This window comes from Odontesthes bonariensis, chromosome 17 (genome assembly GCF_027942865.1).
Source record: "Odontesthes bonariensis isolate fOdoBon6 chromosome 17, fOdoBon6.hap1, whole genome shotgun sequence".
In the NCBI taxonomy this organism is placed as follows: domain Eukaryota; kingdom Metazoa; phylum Chordata; class Actinopteri; order Atheriniformes; family Atherinopsidae; genus Odontesthes; species Odontesthes bonariensis.
The window spans coordinates 27,914,408-27,937,049 of record NC_134522.1 but is presented as its reverse complement, the minus strand read 5'-3'; the positions used below and the strand labels follow the sequence as shown (position 1 = coordinate 27,937,049).

The following is a 22,642-nucleotide window of genomic DNA, read 5'->3' as shown; positions in this document are numbered from 1 at the left end:
AGTTCCAATGCTGGTAGTGAAAATACAATTCTCTCCTGTTCATGCCTGTAATTCCCCCTCTCTGCTTCTTCAAACTGAAAATATTTTGATCACTGTCTACTGTAGGTAGGACGCTGACCAGTCATAAGTAATTCACACAAAGACCAATTCAAAGAAGAATAAACAAAAAAAGAGATAGAATAGAAACTAAAGTAAAACATAGCAATAATACATACATAAACACTAGATAAATAACAAGAAAGAAAGACAATTAAATTCAACTTTACATAATTAAAAGAAATACTAACAGAAAAGCCAATAGGACAATCAAAAGATTTAAGGCGAGACTGAAAGGAAGACACTGAATTTGCCTGCTTAAAGGGGAACTCCGGGGCATTTGATTTGAAGTATTTAAAACATTACAACAATACATGCCCAGTAATATTGTTGTAATGTTTTAAATACTTGAATACAGTTTTTCTAGAGAAGATAATTGCTTTGGATATGGGAGTATCGTCCATTGACTCTTTTGGGCTTTCACATGCGCGAGCATACCGACAACCGGTAAGTGACATGCTGTTTATAAAGTTGTTTTGTAACGTCCCCATGCCAGTAATGTGAGAACCATTCATATGGTTTTGATGGTAAGGCTTGTGACTTTATTGTCGGATGGTTTATAAAGTGGTGTGACGTATCTGCAGTGTGCAAGTTGTTGTTTTACGTGGATGATTTAGAATTTGCCCCTTGGCCACCACGTATTTGGCTAGCATGACAGGCTGCGCAAACAGCGCGATCACCACACAGGGAGCGCAGATTTGCACCAGTCTGTGTCCTACTGTCAGTATTTGACAACCTCTAGCAATGGGATTGCGCTTCAAATGCCCCGGAGTTCCCCTTTAAGACCTTAAAAAAGAGTTCCACGGCTAAGGGGTACAGACAGAAAACGGCCTGTCTGTCTTTTGTGATAGGTATACTGTATGCTTCTAGTAATATTAAAGGAAATAAGAATCTGAAGACACTAAAAACTCCCAAACAAATAATATCAGGGTCCAAATTTGAAAGTGAAAAAGCAGCTAAAAAATTCCGAGTCAAACTTCCACCATCTCCTTTGCTCTCTCTCTCTCTCTCTCTCAAATACATAGCACTTTAGAGGACACCAGGTTTTATTTTGCTGCTGTCAATAATCTCCAGTTCTCAACTACATAGTGACCTTACTGTAATTCTGTAAACCTTCTAAAAAAAAAAAAGTCGAAAAAAAGACAGTGTTGTTGAGAGAGAACAGGATAACTGGATTAGGTGGCCTGAAACAGGAATTAAGAATTGGATCGGCTTCAGATGGTAAATTGAAATTTTCCAGGATGTTGCAGAGTGGTTGTCATGTGGATGTGGATATTGAAAAGCCCATACCTACTAAACCATTAAACTTACATAAAACATTACATTTTTTTGTGTTCAACTTTCAGTGCTACTGTAAGATGATAAAACTTGAAAGACAACAATTACAATAAGAACAAGGGAATGCCTACCGCACTTCATCATGCCCACTTCATAACATTTCCGTAAGCGGCAGGCCTGGCAGCTTTTACGTCGGTTCTTGTCGATGGTGCATTGATTTGTAGCAGGGCAAATATAGTCATTGTGTCCTGATGAGAAAGGAAAATGATTGTGAAAAATGATTTGATTATTTCAAAATCAAAAGGTGACAAAAATGAGCAACAACACAGAGGAGGAAAAAATAGACCATACCCTGGATGCTCCTCTTGAAAAATGCCTTGCAACCCTCGCATGACCATACCCCATAGTGGTATCCGGAGGCGTAGTCATGACACACGGCACAGAAGTGCATGTCGACTTTCCCTACGGCAGATGAACATGAGGAAGATTTCACTCCTTCCACTCCTACATACGATTTCTTCCCCTGCAACTTGTTACAGCTGATGACGGAGCTGCAGGGAGAAACACAGACTCTGTGACAGGGACAACTTGACATTAGGAATCTTAGCTTGTCATTCACTGGTCATTAGTCCTCCAACAGGTAGTTCGTTGCTCAAAATGTCTCTGCAACCACATTTCAGTCAACAGGAAAATCGCATCAGTATTTATCTCTAAAACACAATAGGTATACAGCACCATGCAAAAGTCTTGTCACCCTGCTATTTTCTATATTTTGCTTCCAAGCAGTCAGACTTTCTTGTAAATTTTCTAAGTGAGCCATAGTTCTCCGGTCTCTCCCAAGGTCTTTCAAAGTTATTCTTTGGATATTGCCTGATTTTTCCACTCATCTTCAGTCCAAGCTGTATACCTGACCATTTTCAAATGTTTTTATTTTTTTATTTGTTAAACTACTTTGATCTATGACTCACTCAATCATTAAAAAAGGAACCTAACACAAAGGGAAGAACCAGTGTTGTGTCTACACATTACGGGCAACTAGGCAAAGAACGAGTGTTAAACCACTACATTAAGGGAGATGTATTATGTCCTTTTTAAGCAAGGTGACACAATTTCCTGGGTTCTTATCAAAATATATGAGACATGCTTTGGTCAAAACATCACAACTGCTGTCTTCTCAACCCTACTGCAACAGCTCTCCTATGACCAGCCTGTTTTAAGGGCGTGGAGTGGGGAAGTGAGCAAATCTTCACTCCACCTTTTCCTCCATCCTCCTATTCCTGGCTGGGTATGTGCCTCTGTTGAGACTGATGGCTGGGGTAAAAGATATTTTGCTGAATAGAATGCAACTGACTTTGACTGAAACTTGAGACTACTGTGTTTAAAGTTTTTGTACATCTTGACTTCATTCTATATTTGTGCTTGGAGACTTATATCTTTATCAAAAACAAACAATATAAGACACATACAGCTGCAGGTAGTCCAAAATTACTCAACAAAACTGTTAAAGCAGAGGTCATAACAATAATATGCCATTGATAAAGTAACAGTAATAAGACCCTGTAAGTTTGTACATACTTACCTAAATTGCTGGTGTTAGCTAAATTGCGTAAAAATTGAAGAAAAGAAAAATACAAAACGGGTTGGCCGTTTTGCAATTTTTTGTCATTTTCTTTTCTTCAATTTTTTGATTTTCTCAAATTCTTACTTTTCTCTTATCTGAAATTCAGCCACAGAGAGTTGGAACTGATCTATCTTTGTATCGAGTGTTGAACTGGCCCAACTACAATGAAAAGTGGTTTCATTGCACAAACACACATCAGCCCACTCACACACACACAAAGTCTGCTGACCCTAGGTGGAACATTTCCCTCAAATATATAGTTTACCCACAAGGCTCTTATATCCTCTGGGGTTGGTGTTGATGCATACTGTTCAAAAACCTTCCATGCAAAGCTGCTTACATCATTCTATCACGCTAAATTTGAGCAGGAGGTTGAGACAAGGCAGATGAGATGGGTTGAACTTGACAAGTGGCAAAAGTTTCCACTGGAAATCTGAACAGGTCACTGAATGAGATATTTTCAAATCTAGAGGGCACAAAACTAAGTGCCAGATTTGGTTTTTTTTCACAGTATTTGTACTCAAAAAAAGTGTTGGTTGGGGTTGGCTCAGTTGAGCATTTGTCTGCCAATCGAAAGGTAGGTGGTTTGATCCCTGGCTGTTCTAGCCTACATACTGAAGTGTCCTTGGGCAACTGATGCATTCATCAATCTGTGAGTGTATGACAAAAAAAAGGCATTGCATAGGCTGAAAAAAAACTGTTGAAAGTGATGGGTGTGTAAATGGATGAATTTATGGGGGACTTGTGGGGTAAAAGTGCTTTGAGTGGTCAACAAGACTAGAAAGGTGCTGTATAAATGCAATCCATATACTATTTAACAGCATACTGTCTGTGAATGCTATCATACCCCATGTACTGACATACAAACTGAATTGTCTTAAGGGATACACACCACCAGTAAAATCTTTTGCAGAGCTCCGTGCCTGTGCATCACAGAAAAAGTATCAAAATGACAAGTGCAATAAGCCTAATGTAGGGAAAAGAAAAACGTATACGATTCAACTTAAAGAAAGAAAATGTGTGTGGAAAAGCTTCTAATTTTTGACAGATTTTCGCTTAAATTCTATGAAACATTACATGAATTAGGCGCTTCTTGTTTTCAATTAGCCTAACTGCTTCTGTTTTGTTTGTGTTATTGCTGTACTATTCCAACTCTGGGTTGGGGCCAGTAATCCTACCTGTTGGGGTTGATGCTGTGGGCTTTGGGCTCCAGCCAGGGTGCATGTTGGCTGGGTTCATTGTACACAAGAGGCTGAGTGCAGTGCAGAGTCAGAGAAGGTATGTTGTGGTGGTTATGGGAAGGCCAAAAGGCCGACGGGCTCAGAGGGGGGCACAGCGATGAAGGAGTGTCAGTGATGGGTGGCCTGGTGTAGCTCAGCACAGATGGACTATAGAAAGTAAAAGGTCCATGTCCATGGTTGTAGTCATGGCTACTGTCTGTGTATGGAGAGGGAATGCAGACGGTGTGGCTGTCCATGCTCAAAGGAGGACTATACATGGTGGGCAGAAGTCCTGGCGAGGTTGGCCTCTCTGAAGCTTTACTGGAGTCCACCTCCTGGAGCTGAAGTAGGGGTAACTGCTCAGCATTCAGCCCAGGGGAGGAGGCCATGTCGTGGGGGAGATAATATCTTGAGAGGGATGAATATCACAATGCAACTGTTTCCTCTATTGCATATTCTTCTGCACACTACTCCTGTAGCAGAGAGGGAATAAACAGTTTGTTTAGACAATTAATTCACTTCAGTAAAACTATCAAATTAAAACCAAGAGGCACAAAAACCCATACAAAACACACAAACAACTGAGTCACCAAGGCTTGATGTGTTCAGGGCCACACACTAAAATATGTTAAAAGCAGGATAGAAGAAATACTCAACAGCTCAACTACAACAAACTACATTTCTAATACATAGTATTGTGCAAAAGTATCAGGTCCTCCTCATTTCTTCCTATTTTTCTTCTAAGCAGTTGGACTTTACTGTAATCTTCTAATTTTTGAGTTTTTTTAAACTGTTCTTGAGCAATATTTCCCCATGACAACTAATTTGTTATTACAGGTCAAAACCCCAAATATTATAAGCTGAAACTGAACAAAGGCAAATACACTTATTACAGACTGAAAAATTCGAAGCTGCTAGTTTGAAGAGCTTTACAGAAAGGCCTCATTCATACTTCTGCCGTTCTGAAAGAAGAAAACTGAATGACAAATTCTCTACTCCATACAGGGAAATGCTGACGAAATGTTTACAAAGCACTTAAGACCCTATGAAGATACTGAGGTAACTTTTCTTTTTTTCAAAATACATGCGTCGTGACGACTAAATAAAGAACTTCTTTCCATTTGTGTTTCAAAAAGTCCAGACAAAACAAGACAAGTTCTTTTTACTGTTTTGCCTTCATTTTGTCCAGACGGCATCAGATTCAGCTATTACCAAGGCAGGAGGGTTTTACTACAAGTAGTGTTGCCATTGTTCAAGGACACTCGAGAAACCACATAAAAACACAAGATGATTAGATGTTTTCTTTACTGAGTAACTCAGAGGCCAAAATGTGATCCTACTGCTGCTGCATGTGTACACGAGATACAAAAAGGAGAAATACACTTAAAGCTCTTCACCACTGCAGTCCTGCCGTATTCCAAAAACTTGCAGCAGTCAACTGTGGCCAAATAGAAAAACAAACTTGTGTGACTTAGCTTCACTTTCTATGAGACTATCCTGCTAAATAACAGGTATAAAATCATAAACCAGGAACTGTAAACAACTGGACAGCCAAGTTCAAAGAAGAATCAAATGTTCCCACAGCCTTTGCTACACGTACATAAGTTTGAAATGATGCGACAGCAAATGACAAAGGTAAAGAGAACAGCCTTATTATCAACAGTCTTTATAAATGAAGAACATATGTTCCAAAAACAAAAGAATAGAAAAAATGAATCATCTTGTGTAAAGCTCACATGGCTTGCACAACCTGTAGCTTAACTATACCAACAAAACATTTCACTGGTTAATCAGTGCCAGAATAAATGACTAATTAGCTGGTACTAGAGCAGAGTAAAGGGAATCTTAGCACCAACGATACGTTGAAATAATAATTAAAAATTTCTGGAAGCTCTTGGGTTTTTATGAAGAGTATGATATATCTGTTAGAGATACTTCTGGAGTATAGAGATAGATAAGCGACTTTAATAACTTGTACTGTAAACTCAAGTACCATGGAACTTTTTTTTTAAAAATTTCTATTATTTTTTATGCCTTTATTAGATAGGACAGTGTAGAGAGACAGGAAGAAGAGAGAGGGGGAACAACACGCAGCAAACTGGAACCGGGACAGCTTAAGTCGTGTTTCTCTTTCTCAGCATGACTCCCTGACCTGGTGCTTTGGTACTTGTTGTTTTCTCTTTCCTGTCTTCTCACAGATGCCCGCCCTTCCTGAGTCTGGTTTTGCCAGAAGTTTCCTCCTGTTTAAATGGATTTTTTTTTCTTTCCACAATCACCTTTTGCATACTTGGGATGGGGGGTTGGATCAAAGAGAAGTTTAGGTGCAATCTGTTGTTTTCCTTAGCTAGGGAATTTCATTTATTGGCTTTCTATGAACTGGACTCATTTGGAATTGAATTAATTTGATTATGATTGTGTTAGAATGAATTAGATTCTAATTGGCTTCAGTTCGACTGTATCTTTGAAGTGCCTTGAGATGACATTGTTGTGATTTGGCGCTTTAAAGACAAAACTAAATTGAATTTAGTGTAATGATCATTATTATCATCATCTCTCATCATCCCTCCAATAAGCTGCCTAGGATTCCAAAAATCTTAGATTTTAGCAGATATTGTAGTTTGGAGGTATGTGGAGGTGTTCAGTTGGTTGCATTTTGTGAAACTTAACATCACTATACCCTACAAACTACACCTTTTAAGTATTCAAATTCTAGCACAGGGCCTGGAATGCTACACAAGATTGTCTTGTCAGAACATTGTGGCATAAGCAAAAAAACAAACAAAAAACCCCACAAAATTCTTTACTCAAATGCAAGATAGTCACATCCAACCATACAAGCATAATGTGGGTCTACTCGTGATGTTTAGTTCACTCTGTTGTTAGAATGTCTTTGGATAAGGATGTGAGCATATCACTGATATGCAAAATGTAATTTTTATTGTGTCCATGAAGATTTAACAGTGACAGCAAAATATGGGCATTTCAAGGTTTTGAAGACAAGCAGCAAGGGTGGATCCAGGAAATTAAACTGAAACAGTATAAACTCAAGATGCGCAATAATAGAAATGATTAGAAGAAAACTAATTCCCTACACTCTGGCTGACATTTAACATCTGAATAGTTTCTCAAAAGAGTCTAACACTCACACCTAATAACCGTAGCCTATAAGTTTTGCCGAGAAAAATGTCTGAAGTTAAAACACTTTGTAAACCAAAGAATGACTGTAAGCCTAAGGACTTTACAATGATTCAAAACACATTAAAAAATATTTTAAAAGCTCACTTACTTTTACAAGCTGTGTGTTTGGCTTTACCCAGTGACAATGAAATTTCTGTTTTGTCAGAATGTCTTTGCCGAAGTTTGAGCTTTGAACAGGCCGGTGTTCATGGCAGCCGTCCATGGTAAACCACCGCAGAGACAACAAAGGGTCAAAGGACATTACCTCAATGCAACACTGTCTTCTTTTTCCCACTAGTTCAATCATGTTACCAGTGATCTGGCTTTTAGACAAACTGACCTAAAAGGACAGCTGATTTGTTTGTTCTTACTTCCATTTTCAAATGGACCAGTCAAAACTATTCCATAGAGTGACTTGCTTTCTAAAGAGCTTAGCAACTACTGACAACACAGAACACGAAACAACCAACACCTCTGTACATATAAGAAGGCAAGGCAAGGCAAGGCAATTTTATTTATAGAGCACAATTCATACACAGGGCAATTCAAAGTGCTTTACAGCTACATAAAATCACAAGAAGGCAATAAAACCATTAAAAAGGAATAAAAAAAATAAAAAGAAAGAAATTAAAAAAGAAAGAAATTTAAAACCCATTAAAAAAAATCATTAATTAATTAAAAAGTGAAGAGTGCAGATAAAATACTTTCAGGTGTCATATGCACAGCTAAATAGAACTGTTTTCAGCCTGGATTTAAACATTGTCAGAGTTGAGGCCTGTCTCACATCTTCTGGAAGGCTGTTCCAGATTTTAGGGGCATAAAACTGAAACGCAGCCTCACCTTGTTTAGTCCTGACTCTGGGCACCAGCAGGAGACCCCTCCCTGAGGTTCTCAGAGCCCGAGTTGGTTCATATGGCTCTAACATGTCAGAGATGTACTTTGGCGCTTGACCATGAAGAGACTTGTACACAAGCAGAGCTGTTTTAAAGTCTATTCTCTGAGCGACAGGAAGCCAGTGCAGAGACCTGAGCACTGGACTAATGTGGTCGTATTTCCTGGTTCTAGTCAGGACTCGAGCAGCAGCGTTCTGGATGTACTGCAGCTGTCTTACAGCCCGTTTAGAGAGCCCAGTGAGCAGGCCGTTACAGTAGTCTAACCTGCTGGAGACAAACGCATGGATCAGTCTCTCTAAGTCTGGTTTAGACACTATTCCTTTGATTCTGGCAATGTTTTTTAGATGGTAAAAAGCTGCTGATGTTACAGATTTAATGTGGCTGTTAAAGTTCAGGTCTGAGTCCAATATTACCCCTCGATTTCTAACTTGATAGTTAGGTTTTAGAGAGAGAGTCTCAAGGTGACTGATAACACTTTCTCTTTGTTTCTGTGGGCCACAGACAATGATTTCAGTTTTGTCTGAGTTTAGTTGGAGGAAATTGTTTTGCATCCACACACTGATCAGTTCGATGCATCGACACAGTGTATCTACAGGCCCGTGTTCTCCTGCCGTCAGTGACACGTAGATCTGAGTGTCATCTGCATAATTGTGGTAGGACACATTATAGCTGCGTATTAGCAGAAAGAGGCATATTCACTGAAGAGAAAACTGAAACTATCTAGATATTTTCTAAGTATCTTACTGTGTGTAACCACATACAAGCACTGCTGTGAATCAATGTTTTAAAAAAAAGCAATTGAATTTTTTTTTTCTAATGCAAAATAGTGGATTTTTAGATTGATTATAAGCGACATTATTTTTGTATTTTGTCCAATCTATGTTGAAAACATTCTGTAACAGGTGTAAATATAGATATGATTTTATTAATGATTTAATTAGATATATCTTTTTTTATGTTTATCTTTTTCATGGGAAACTCCTAACTACAAACTGTTTTTGGTATACAGGTGAGTAAGTATATATAAAAAAACATATATGTATCAAATATATAACCCAAAAGCACCGTAAACATTTCTGTGAATTAAGTTGAATGTATCTAAAGACATCATATCTTTGGTGGCGCTCGGGTTCATCGGGCCCAGCACTCGACTCGTGTCTGCATGGCAGGGACATGCCGGGGCCGGTGGGCTGTCGCCTCTATGGTCGGGGGGGTTCTGTCCAGGGGCTTCCTCTGCGGTCTTCTGGCTGGATGTGTGGTTGTCCCTGTCTCTGTGCTCCGTGGGGCCTGTTGGTGGCCTGGGTCTTGGGGTCCGTGGGATGTCTGCAGGTGTAGTGGCTGGTTGTCTGGTTTCTCATTGTTTTCTCCGATCATTTCTTTCTGTTTCTTTTTCTTTTCTCTCCCTCTTCCCCTGTCCCCCTGTTAGGTTCGGCACTATAACATGTAAACTATTATAACAAAAATAAATAAATAAGCAGTACTTTGGAAATAAATAGGAGCTTTATATTCATAAAGCCTTCCTTGGTAAAGCAAATATGTTTGGCATAAAACGGTATTCAGATTACAATTCTGCTGCCATAATGCTGGACAGGACAAGGTTAAAAAAAAAAAATAGTTCTGTATGGTGGCCATCCACCACCTCTCCCCTTCATATCTTACTGATATCACCACTCCATCCCGTTCCCTGAGTTCCTCCTCATCTCTCTGTCCCTTCCCCCTGTCTCACTAACATTTGGGGAGCAGGGCTTTCAGCTGTTCTGCTCCCCAGCTCTGGAACTCACTACCACCTGACATCAGAAACACATCTCCTCTTCCTCTTTTCAACTCAAAACTCACCCGTTCAAAATAGCACACTCCACCTTGACTTTGCCGTACTACATTTTATTTTGTGCTGTTGCACATGGATTTTATGTCTGTTTATATTATGTGTTTATATTATGTGTTCTGAAAGGTGCTTTCAAATAAAGTGTATTGTTTATCATTTTCATCATTATCGTCAAACCATTTAAAAGACTTTTTTTTCTAAATTTCATTGAACAATTTAATTATTTTCTTTCCTCTTTTTTTTTCTTGCAGGACCAGTGGCATACTTTTTTCATTAATGTTGCTAACTGAGTAATGAATAATTTGATAGCAAGTCCAGCTTTGGAGTTCTCCTATTGGCTATTACTTCTCTAAGCTTGTATATGATTAAAGGAGCAGCATAGGTGCCAACTTTCACACAACGACTCATGTTACTGACCCTGTTCACATTGTCTTATATCAAAACATAATTATTTGTGTAATAAATGTATTTGTCATGCAGTGAAAAAAAGAAATCACAGCATTAAAGGAGAAGACTAACTTTCATAATTGTGAACAGAATAAACTGCAATAACTAAAATCTTAGTAAGATTAAGATTCAGATATGTTTTCTTATTTTATATATACTAAACATATTAAACAATTCCATATCTTATATAAATACATAATAATAATAATAATAATAATAATAATAATAATGATATAGGAATACAGACACAAAAAACAACCATACATACATGAAGATAAATACTTGCATTTTGTTGATATGTGGGGCACTTTTTGTTTGTTTTTGTTCCCAAATAAGTGTAGGTGCAGTGAGAGCTGTTGTGGAATGAACTATTTTACTGATGATTTAATGATTTATTAGGGGAGAATCTGCACTCATTCATGGCTTCAAATGGGAGTGGAAATCAAGCTTGTGTGTAGAATGTGTCTAACATTTTATGATGATTGAGTTTTATAAAAGAGGACCAACAGAATGCCTACACACGTCTGGCTTTAAACGTGCACACAGTTTTAGTCATGAAACAACTATAGTTCTACACATCCTGACCGTACTGTTTCTGTGTTTCTTTGTGGCGCTGTCCTGTCCTTTCACCTTCCAAGTGGTGAAGTCAGATGTGGTTCTGCTGAAATTCTTTTCCACTTAGAACATTTTTTTGCCACCCCCCCAAGGGCAAAAGAGCTACTAAGGAGGTTATTTTTCTACTTTTGCACTCCATTTAACTGAGCTGTATAAGACAAAAACAAACACATTGGTTTTATAAAGGACCGCAGCAGACATATAGCTTTTTAAATTATTTAGACACAGAGAAGTACATGAATTTCAGTCCACATTTAGTCAAGAAATATTTAAATAAATAGGCACAACATCCTGTTCAATAAACAAACACTAAAAAGAAAATAAAGTTCCTTCCTAGTTTCTATTCTCACCGGAATATCATTTTCTTATGAGAATAATAATAATAGGATCTCGTCTGGTCTGTCCTCGCAAATAGACAAGCTTTGTTGGAGGACCGTTTTGAAAAAAAATCTATATATCTCTTTCAACACTATTACACTTGAACAAAACATATGTCATCAACAAAAAATGTCGAGTCCTGACCATTAAAGGAAATACAAAATCTTTCTTCAGTGTGTTTCACAGTCCAGTATATTAAAATTATGGTTTTTTTTTCACATGTATAAAAAGGAGCATAGAATTTCCTTGCTTCAGAACGAGATTTTCAGCCAACAGCACATACCAAAGCACAAAGACCTCCTGCAATACCATTACCCAGCTTCTATTCCTCATTCTCTCAGACTCACAAAGCCAACAAGGAGCTGCTGGAGGAGAGAAGCCGCGCTGAATTGAAGAGGTCAATGGATTACATGGGAGCAAGAGGAGCTGGATGGAGTTACTTCTGGCTGACAGAGAAGCCGAACAGTGAGAGGCTTCAGCCGAATGGACAAGCTGATTACAGTGTCGGGATGTGGAGTAATTTTACCTGTCACCTGTCACTGCTGCTCCATCTACCAGGCGGACAGGTTTGTCCCATCTATGATAGACCTGAAGTCCAGAAAAACTGCACGTACTTCATGCTATTCTGAGCCTATTGAGCAGCGATATAACAGCACAAAATACCTGAGATTAAATTTTTGTTAAAATCACCATTAAATTCTTATACATAAGTATATTACAGGCAGCCACATTTAAAATTCTATTAATCGAAAAATATTAGATGATAAGACTCATCTAGTATTTGCTCATTAAAAACAAAGGTGCGAATGGTGTGAATGTGTTTTTGATTTAGATTTTAAAAGACATTAAAAGACAGAAAAGATACTTTATATTTTTAAGATTCATGTGTACCATGTAGCTCATCTAGTAGAGCATAAATCTCTGAGCCTGAGCTCAGTTGTTACAGCGGTAATATAAAAATATGTGTATATACAATTACAAAGAAAAAAAAATCATCTTAACAACTGTAGCTGTCTTCTAATGAGCAGCCATAAACAACAACAATAAGCAACCATAGATATGTTTAGCTCCATATCGTCCAAGCCTACCAACCACCATAAATGTACACCCTACCTAATAGAACATTTGGATATTGTTTTCAATACATTTTGGAGCACAGTTGTGGACTACTTTGGCCTTATAAGTGATACTTCACAACTTTTAACTCCACTTTATTGTTCACAAATGTGCAAAATATGTGTATCATGAACTTAACTGAGCTGATCAATCCTATGATGCAAACAATATCTGACCAGTCTACTTTAGTAGTTTTTAAAATGTAGTTTATCTAAAAATATCCAAACGCTGCTGCCTACATTAAGTCCCAAATGCCAAACTTGGTTTGTACAAAAAAATATCCACAGTACATCAGGACAGTCTCACGACAGATCGTAAACTATGTACGTTATTCAATGGAAAAATATGCAGAGATTCAAGAAAGACTCAAGAAGTGGGCAATGCCAACATTTTGTTTCCACTGTTCTCTGCTATGATGCAGCTCCTGTCATGCTTCTGATGATGTTTCAATATGTTTACATTTGCGACATGATGATGTTGCAACTGCTGACAGGACAGAAAATGGGTTAGGGGGAAGGTTGGGGTGGTGGATGTTTCAAAACCCCAACCTTCAAGTGAGACATTGATGGTCCAAATCCAGAGCTTTACAAATAAAAGTCTTTTAGACTTTGCTCCCACCCACTGGTGGTTAGGTTTAAGAGTTTTAAGTACATAGTTAGGGTTAGAATTAATGTACATGGTTAAGTTCATATTTAAAAAAAAATGTACAGTTAAGGTTAGACAAATAAAAATTGTCATTGATCACAATTTTCTTAATTTAAAATGACTCTGCCCAGCACAAAAACAATTGCTGAAAAAAATAAAAATAAATCTGAAGCCTGGATTGTGAAACTATTACATACGTGTGGACAAATGTTCACATTTCACAATTTCTGGTATGACACACAGACATAAAGAAATATATGTATATCATTGCCTACATTACAAACTGCAGGTAATTTAATTTGAAATGTGTCATTGATAATACGTCTATCTTTTCCTGGGCATCTCTGTAACGTATTACAGAGAACAGAGTGTTTAGCCCTTTAAAATCCCTAAAGGAAACAGCTCGCAGTGAGGGTCTGTCCTTCTTAGGGTCCTTCCTGCCATTTTCCGCATAGCTTCAAGCTATCAGATCATGAAGTTTCAATTATACCAGTATGTAAATGTAAGCATGTCAAATATTTTGATCTTACCGTTTCTATTTGGCTGTAATACACATGTTCCTTCTGCATGTTTGCCTGATGTGGGGGTAATACAAAGTGACTTGACAAGTTAACGGACAGGAAGGCAGGACTCATAAATACTCTATGTCTGCATTCAAATTCAGAATTTCCTATTGTTCAAAAATGTAATATCCACTCAGTTTATTTTCCCCACCAGTCTTTGCTGTCCCTTCATCTACGGCAGAAGAAGGGACAGCAAAAACATGGTCCATTGTGCTTTAAATGTCTTTTTTATTCTGACCTTGTTAAGCATTGCAGAAGAAATACGTGCTACTAAAATAGTCCAATTGGAAACAAAAAAAATTCATGTTTAATTGCATAATTGAAATAAAGGAAAAAAACGTTGTCAACTATTAATTCTCCGGCATATTTGCAAGCAGGAATACTTTGCACCAGTAAGAAAAAATAATCAATTCAACTTATTAAAAATTCCTTCAGCTAACAAAAAAAGAACATCATTAGACGGGGATATGGGCATCTGATTTGAATCTGTAGAGCACCACCTACAGTCTCATGTCCCTTTGAGACCAAAGTGGCTCCAGTGCTGGTTATGGGCAGGTACTAGAAACAGTTTTAAGTTGGTTAGATAAAGAACCAGCTAAGTATGGGTTTGGTTTTCCACAGTGGGAAAGCCACCGCACAGTGATTGTGTCACTTTAAACGTCTCTCCAATATGCATCTGAACCTGCCTCTCTTGTTCTGAGTTTCTGTAGATGATCCCAGTGCCAGGAAACAGTTTATCCTGACAGATACAAGTGTTTGTCTCATTTTCACTGCAAACCGATATCTAAATACCACTCAACTTGTTTATAAAGGCTGTTTTAACAGCAGATGTTATTGTTAACACTCTTTGTAGCACCAACCAGCATTTCCTAAGACTATTAATTAATTCAGTTCATTTTGAGGCATTGTGGTGTTCCATCAAAAACAGCGGAGAAAAAAATTGATCCACAGTCTGTTTGTTTTTTGGGCAGATACCTTGCAAATTTGACCCATACACAGCTTTTTTTGGCAGCTGTGTATGTGGACCCACATTTGACCAGTTTACTTAGCGTCTATGCTTATAAATTGGAATCTCTTCCAAGAAAAATCAGTTTGGAGAAATATTTATCCATCCATCCATGTCACCACAGCAACTAGGACTGTGCTACAACTGAGGCATGACAACCTCTTCTCATTGCTGCCTCACCTGCCTGGACAAAAAAAAAGAGAGGCTGGATGGAGCAAGCAAACACACATGCAGAGCTGTTTTTCTGCTAACTGCTGCCATCTTTTAGTCAGACTCAGATATATATGGGGTTATGGACGATCTTCGGGATAGAGTGAGTGGACCGGGGTGGGGATCAGGAACTGTACGGTAGCATGGCCTTGACAAATTTTCAGTGCTGACCAGCGGAATTCTATTCAACAAGAATGAAAAAGCGGGGAACGGAAGGGGATGTGCTCAAAGCCTGAAACCTTATTTCTGGTAGCAGCAGGACTTCCCTCCATCCTCCCGTCCACACACATTCATGCTTTCGACTCCCCCACAACTCAGTTATTCGTGAGTGGAAAAGGAATCTGGTATTTACAGCAACAGTCGGATTATAATTACACCATGAACAGTCTCAAGGCCATGAAGAGGAGGCTGCCAAGCTTACATCCTCAGTGATTTCCAAAGTAGAGCCTAAAGAACAGGACCAGATAAGTTTTGTTGATGCGATAAACTAATCACATTTGGCGTCAAAAGATTAAGAGTGCCAACCCTTACAAGCAAATATGCTGTAATATACTATGAATGAATATATCACATATTACCTGTAAGAAAGCTATGGATAAACAAAAAAAGAGTCAAACCTAAAGTTCTACAGGTGTGCATTAAGTCCTGTCAAACTGTTGTTTTAAATACATTTTATGTGGGGAAAACTGGATGGATTCAGTTACACCAACTCTCAGGTGGTCATACGTTTTTTTTTTCAGTAGCTTAGCTGCATATTACCTGCTGAAAAACTTCATATTCAACTCTAAAGAAGCAACAAAATCTTTGTGTACACCACCATCCCTCAAAAAGGTGAACAAAGGGAACATTTATTCTGAATTCGATATAAGATGGCATTATTAAACTTCTCAATACCTACATCTCCCCCTAAGTCATTCAAAACGTTGACCAGTTTTCTCACATTTGTATTCACTGTTTTCTCAGGGTTTGCAGTATATTTTTGTCCACATCAATTTACATATCTATTCAGTTACTATTATTATTATTATTATTATTATTATTAAAAATATGCATAGCTAAATCGTTTCATTCATTGAGAATATTGAAATTGCACATAACCCCATTGATGGATAGATAGATAGATACTTTACAATAGACTTTCTATCTTTACAGAACTGCATTTTTAAAAAATATTTTGGGGGAGGCTAAATAATTCAAATTACTTCGTTTTTATAGTAGTTATAGAGCCCTACACAATGATTATAAAAGCTTCACTTGCTTTCAATGCTGCATTAAATACAATTTAACCTTTTGCCCTCATTAACCATGACCAAGGATGAAAACCCAAAGAACCCAGAGAGAAGAAGAATTGAACCCATTTTTAACACTGAACTCTGCAGGTTGCAAAGCTTAAAGTTGTTTGAGAGACGCGCCTGAAGTCCGTTGATTCGCACCAGTTTGATCAGAATTTGCTGTCATGAAGCGCGCAGAGCAGCGCGGCTCCCGGGGTGTAAAAGCCACCGATAAGTTTGACACCGCTCCTTTAAGTGCAAAAGTAATAGACATTTTCACCCACGCGTTACCAACCTGTTAGTTGATGCGGTGATCAGAGGAAGAAATCAGCTGATGCTGCTTCAGGACTTTTGAGGGTTTTCAGCGCCTCCAAAGCCGCAGCTCTAAGAAGTCAATGAATGGAAAAAATGAAAACAGTAACTTAGAATAAATCAGTAACTGTGGCGTAAAGGTAAAACTATAAAAGCAATTCACACACCGGTGCTTATTCCACCGCCTTAGTCCTGCAAGAACTTCATTATTCCTGGTGTGTGGCTGATATTTCCGCTCATCCCTCTCCAGCACTCAAAGACAGCTTTAAGGTTTGCCCGATTTTGCCACGCCTTTTTTGGATCTAGGGATCTCGTTGCGCAAACAAGTGGGAGGGTCAGAAACTTTACAGCTACAGGTCACTGAAAACCCAAAGAATAGAATGTAGAGGTTTGTTGATATATTGAGAATTTAAATATATATATATATATATATGTATATATATATATATATATATATATTTCCCCCTGATCTCTCTGCAGTCTTAACCTGCTCAGGGTTAATGATTAAAAAGCTGGAATACAATTAAGTGTCCTTGCAATGAATCTGCAAGACTGCATGTTGTTGTATCCCTGAAGGGTTAGAGTCATAGTTACTGTTGCCATTTAAGGAACACAGAGCTCACTCATTCAGCTCAAATTCATTCAGTAAAATACACAACTTTAACATAATAAACACTTTGAATTGGGTTTCAAATTGAGGCCCCTGTTCAAGGTAATAATGAAGAGTCCCTGAAGATCTGGAGTTGTTTGCTAGGGTAAAAATCTTTGTTCAGCAGTCGAATTTATTACGTATTAAAGATTAAATTCTTGTATATCTTGCTTCTAGGGCTGCACGGTGGTATGGTGGTTAGCACTGTTGCTTTGCAGTGTGAGAGTTCCAGGTTCAACTCCTTCAAGGGGAGTTTTTGTGTGGTTTGCATGTTCTCCCTGTGTATGTGTAGGATCCCCCCAGGTTCTCTGGCTTCCTCCCACTGTCCAAAAACATGAACGTTAGGTTAATTGGTGTCTCTAAAAAATTGTCTTTAGTAATGAGTGTCTTTGTGGTTGTTTGTCTCTGTGTACCACAAAACAATTCCAAGTTTGCTAACTGTTTTCTGAACTTTTTGCGATGCACTTTGCACAGTTTGGTGTCTTGATCTTAAACGTAATGATCCGCCCATGTGGAGAAGAGAGCACTGTCCAAACCGTCTTACACCTTATTTTTTTGCTGCTTCATCTCAGTGGTTTTGACTCAGATTTTGTTTTGACACAGTTGTAATGAAATGCATTTTATCATTTTGATATATTGGTACTCTTCTCTTTTAGGTATACCCAGCCTGCAAGAAACCAAACTAAAAACATGTCCACCTTATGTGACGTGACAGGGCAGAGCAAGTGTGGAGATTGTTGTTATAGTTTACTGTCAATGTCTTCACGCATTTGAACTGACAAGATAAAAATGTTAAGGTGAATCTCACGCAACCTCTGAACAGACTCCAGGTCAAATGTAATGTGGGACATGTGGCAACACTGTACAATCTACAGGACCTTACTGGGCGGTTACACAGTGATACAGCAGTTTGCTTGTTATGCTAAAAGAAGAATGAGCAGATTTAATTCCCTTTTTACAAAGAAATATTTAAACCAAAATGTAATCATGTGTAATATACACAAACAATGAAGATGGCAGACAATATAAATCATTTTAGTGTGGCTTTTTAAGAGGGTTGAATGAAAATATATATATTATTCAGTGAAATCCACAATAAGCCTTAACACTCCCAAATCACAGTTGAAAAACACAGAGGTATCAAATAACCAGGTTTCTATCATCATTTCTACGTCTCTGAATTTCTTTTTTCACCTTTTTTTCATGTCACGCTGTCTGGAGTCTTGCCAGCTTTCAGATAACCCATTTATTTACAGACAATTACCTCTTGTTGCCGCTTGGTGTTGCCAATGAACAAATCCGCATTCGGAGCACCTTTGGTCCATAAATGATTAAAAACCGTTGTTTTTAACAATTTGTTGGATTTTGCTCCCATACTTAAAGAACAAAAGAATACAAAACCTTTTGATAATCTCTCAGCATTTATACACTGCAAAACCTCTTAATAGTTGTGGGAGACAATAGTTCTGGTTTGGAAAGACTTTTTTCGCCAGTCATGTGCTGTATTCACCAAATAACCAGTTCTTAGTTTGTAGAGAAAGTAGAGATGTGAGTACAGTCAACTTATGTGTGATTTCAATTTTCCAAACTCACCTCAGAAGTATGAGGTCCTCCCTCTTTATTCCAACGGTCTCCTTTAGTGACCCCGTCATTTGGGGGATTTTGTGAAAATTTGGGTGGTCAGAAACGCTCAGGGGTTGCAATTTTTACAGCTGAAGGGAGATCAGACACCAAAATTGCCAAACTTGTTTGACATTTTTGAAATACTTTCCAATGCCATATGGGTCAAAGGGGTAAATCAAATTGATATTACTCTTTTACTAAGTCCTGTCACTGAAACACAGTAACGATGCGATGGAAATGAACAATATTTGAAAATACAGGAAACTTCCAGATAAGCTGTGTCACACCAAAAGGTCACATTCAGCTGTTCTTCTCACTAAAACAAATGTTATTTGAATCTTGGTGGCCTTTACATTTGCTCTTGGTTTGAGGATCATATGCCTATATTGTACAATACCTTGCAACTAAATGCAAACCAAGCTTCATCTGTTAATGTGCTATCTGGCATTGTTTAACAAAATATGTTGATATATAACTATATGATCTCATTTCCTTTTGGGATCAAAATATTTTTCATTTCACATATTGTATCCGCACTAAATGTATCTAGCCTTGGATACAGCCAATACTCTGCACCAAGAGTTGATGATTTTGGTTTTGGATTTTACACTCGTGAATCCCAGTGTGGTTTATAAGTCACAAAGCTTGTAAAATCCACTTATTGGGTTGATTTTGCTGCTTTACATTAAAAACCTGATCAAAACTGGTTTGCCGTGTGGATATTCAGCTTTGTTCATGTTGCATGGAACATCGGTGAATGCTGAAGTTTGAGAACCACCGCTAGTCAGAGCGCCACATTAAATTTAAAGGCATAAGAAAAAAAGTCCTAAAACATTCGCACTCATACCAAAGCGATCCCTTTCCATCGTGTCTTACAGAAGTGAGGGAGTATATTCCTTTGCAGAGCTACAGCCCCCTGCTGTTTCCTCTTTGTGCTTTCTAGGATGTTTTTGAGCCGTGACCCACTGTATGTCCAGTGAAAGTAATGACATCACTCAGTGACTTTGATCTGTTCCTGATCAGTCTGCAGAATGTGCACTTTCACATGAAATCCACACTGTGTTTTGTGGAGGTGTTTTTATTTTGCTTACTGCTTACATATGTCACACACCAGTGTTATTAGGCTGCATTTTCTAACAAAGCCTGGAATTAAGAAATAAATTAAAACAATGACAAAAATCAATTAAATGCTTATGAATTGCTTATGTTGATCTATAGGTCAAAATGATGCGATTTCAACTTCCAACTATTAATACAGCATTACTCTGCAAGTCTGAATTGCTTCTGGTTATTGCAACTGCAGCCTGCATCTACCTGCAATGACTGCCTAGTATTACCAAGTGTTGATCTAACCCAAATGTATTTTTCATATGTTTAAGCATGAATAACACATTATGTATCATTAGCAGATTTAGCCTTTCATATAATTTTCCTGAATATCAGTATTATTTTCTGATCATTTTAAACACTAATTAGGAGAAATCTACTATTGAAGCTGCTGCCTGTTTGCTGCGATGATTGTTTGAATACTTTGAACAGGATGTAAATCATCTGCAGCAGAAATACAAAAACAGCAAAGGAAATCGAATCTGGAAGAGAATGTTGCAAAGAAGAAAGAATCGGAGTTTGGACACAATCCAGCTTTTCTATGGCCTCTCTGTCTGTTTGTCTCAAATGATTCATTCATTCACATTTGGTCCTTTTGAAATACAGAATACTTGTTCTGATTGCTAGATTCTTCCTCGACCTACTTCAATTATCTTCTGATATCCACTCTATTTGCCATATTAGTAGCTGACACACGCCGCAGCATGATGTTATATGATACGAGGAAGCACCAGCTCACTATTTCCACAAATTCAGAACGAAGGGAGAACTGTGTGTTCCCTCTTATGTCCCTCTCTTCTTTTTTAGCCTTTGCTCCAGTAGCAAAGACAAATGTGTCCCCTCCCCCATCTGTATGGGAAATATATTGTTGTTTTTTTGTGCCTGTATGTGTGCAGGAACCATGACCCTAACCCTAACCCTGGAAGAAGGGCCATGAACCCCAGTGTGCATTTGAGCAAGTAGGTCACGTGTCTAGTTATTGTATCTGCAAAGATCTGGAATCACTCTGCTCCCTGCAGGTCCAAATTCTTTGCAAAACAAGAAGATTCATCCTCTCCCAATTCTTTTTTTTTCTTTTTCTTCATCAATTCTGAATTTTTTTTCACTGGCTCTCTGTCTGCTTCGTCTGTAATGACAGGGGAAGGGGCTGGATTCCCAGCGCTTTCATCCGGCTGTTGCCTATTACTCATGTAATCGACTGAATATTCAGCTGCATGCTGTCCAACGTGAAGCTCAGGTTAGGTTAGAGGGGACTGATGAATTATTATATCTGTGCAGATATATCTCCTAAATGACACCAACTGAACAGAGCCCATCTTTTATTGAAAAAAATCAAACGTACCATCCAAAAGAAGCTGAAGAAAGAACTCAGGGTTGTGCTAAAGAACTCAGGGTTGTGCTAAAGTCTGATCTGAATTGTAGAGCTCTCCTAAATTTTATGTCAAATCTTTGTTTTAGGTACACTTTGAACTGAGCAAAAAAAAAAAAAAAAAAAGGAATATGCGCATAAGTCCGCAAATATGTCCAAATGTTTCAGGCACGCACGCCAATCAGGCTGAATTGATTTGAGAATCATCCCCGGTCAGCTGAATGACAGCCAGTGTAACGCGGCTCTGGTTTAACCTTATTTTGTTTAAAATAAGCCTGTATAGCCATGGCAACGTGTGAAATTGCCATTTAGATAGAGTTTAATGTAACGAATGGGTTATAAACGTGACGTTTTGGGGTAGCCAGTAACTTTCGTTTAGATTTAACTTGACACTCGCCAGATGAATGGGCTCTGCCTTGTTCCCCGAACATTCTCAGAAAGTTCAGCGGACATACACGCAGGTCTGGCGATAAATAAAAGTACCCTTAACATGATTCCCTTGGTCAAGTGAAAAATGGTTGATGAAATGTGCAGTTTATGAGCTCTAAATGAATGAAATAGCGTGAGTTTTATTGTGGTAGGATTTTGAAAGCCATAACTCTACTCAGTCCATATCCATATCCAGGCAAAGTGGTAAATAATCCTTTGGGGGGATCATTCAGAGAATTTTGTCCCAGGCCCAGCCAAACCTGTCAGCGGCCCTGATTGTGAGGCTAAGTATGTTTGTTTCTTTAATGTTTAAAAGAAAAAAGAAAAAAAGCAAGAACTTTACCATTTTTGCCTAAAAGCTGAATAAGAAGGTGAATAACGATGAACAACCTGTTCTCCCCGTGTATGCGTAGGTTCTCTCTGGGTACCGTGACTTCCTCCCACTGTCCTAAAACATGCATGTTAGGTTAATTGGTGTCTCTAAAAAAAATTTCTTTCGGAGAAACAGCTGCATTGGTCCAAAGTACAAACTGATACAGTTTAACATTAGAAAAGAAAAAAATGTGGAATTACTGTTGTCTTGACTCTACCCTTCACAGATGCTGCCCAGGTTTCAATTTGTCAACACTTCAACATACAGCGTCTCAATACTTGTTCCAGTGTGCTGAGATCTACTTTCAATGGCTTGCTAGTGGTCATTTAGACACAAACATATGGAGGAAGGTGAGGATGGAGCAAGAACTTATTCATATACCTTTATGCAAAAGATAGCTAGGTCAAAACTTGTCTTAT

At 38.2% G+C, this 22,642-nt stretch overlaps 1 protein-coding gene across 1 annotated transcript in view; it reads right to left on the bottom strand.

The window, feature by feature from the left end:
- esr2b (estrogen receptor 2b) overlaps window positions 1-16,926 on the bottom strand; it is a 40,956-nt gene extending 24,030 nt beyond the window's left edge. Inside the window, exons 1-5 of the mRNA XM_075448724.1 lie at window positions 16,841-16,926; window positions 16,657-16,745; window positions 4,174-4,688; window positions 1,726-1,925; window positions 1,506-1,622 (exon numbers count right to left, since the gene is read on the bottom strand). Coding sequence (XP_075304839.1) covers window positions 1,506-1,622; window positions 1,726-1,925; window positions 4,174-4,604 — 748 coding nt within the window. The 5' untranslated portion in view covers window positions 4,605-4,688; window positions 16,657-16,745; window positions 16,841-16,926. The remainder of the gene's footprint in view (window positions 1-1,505; window positions 1,623-1,725; window positions 1,926-4,173; window positions 4,689-16,656; window positions 16,746-16,840) is intronic.
- Window positions 16,927-22,642: the final 5,716 nt, after the last annotated feature.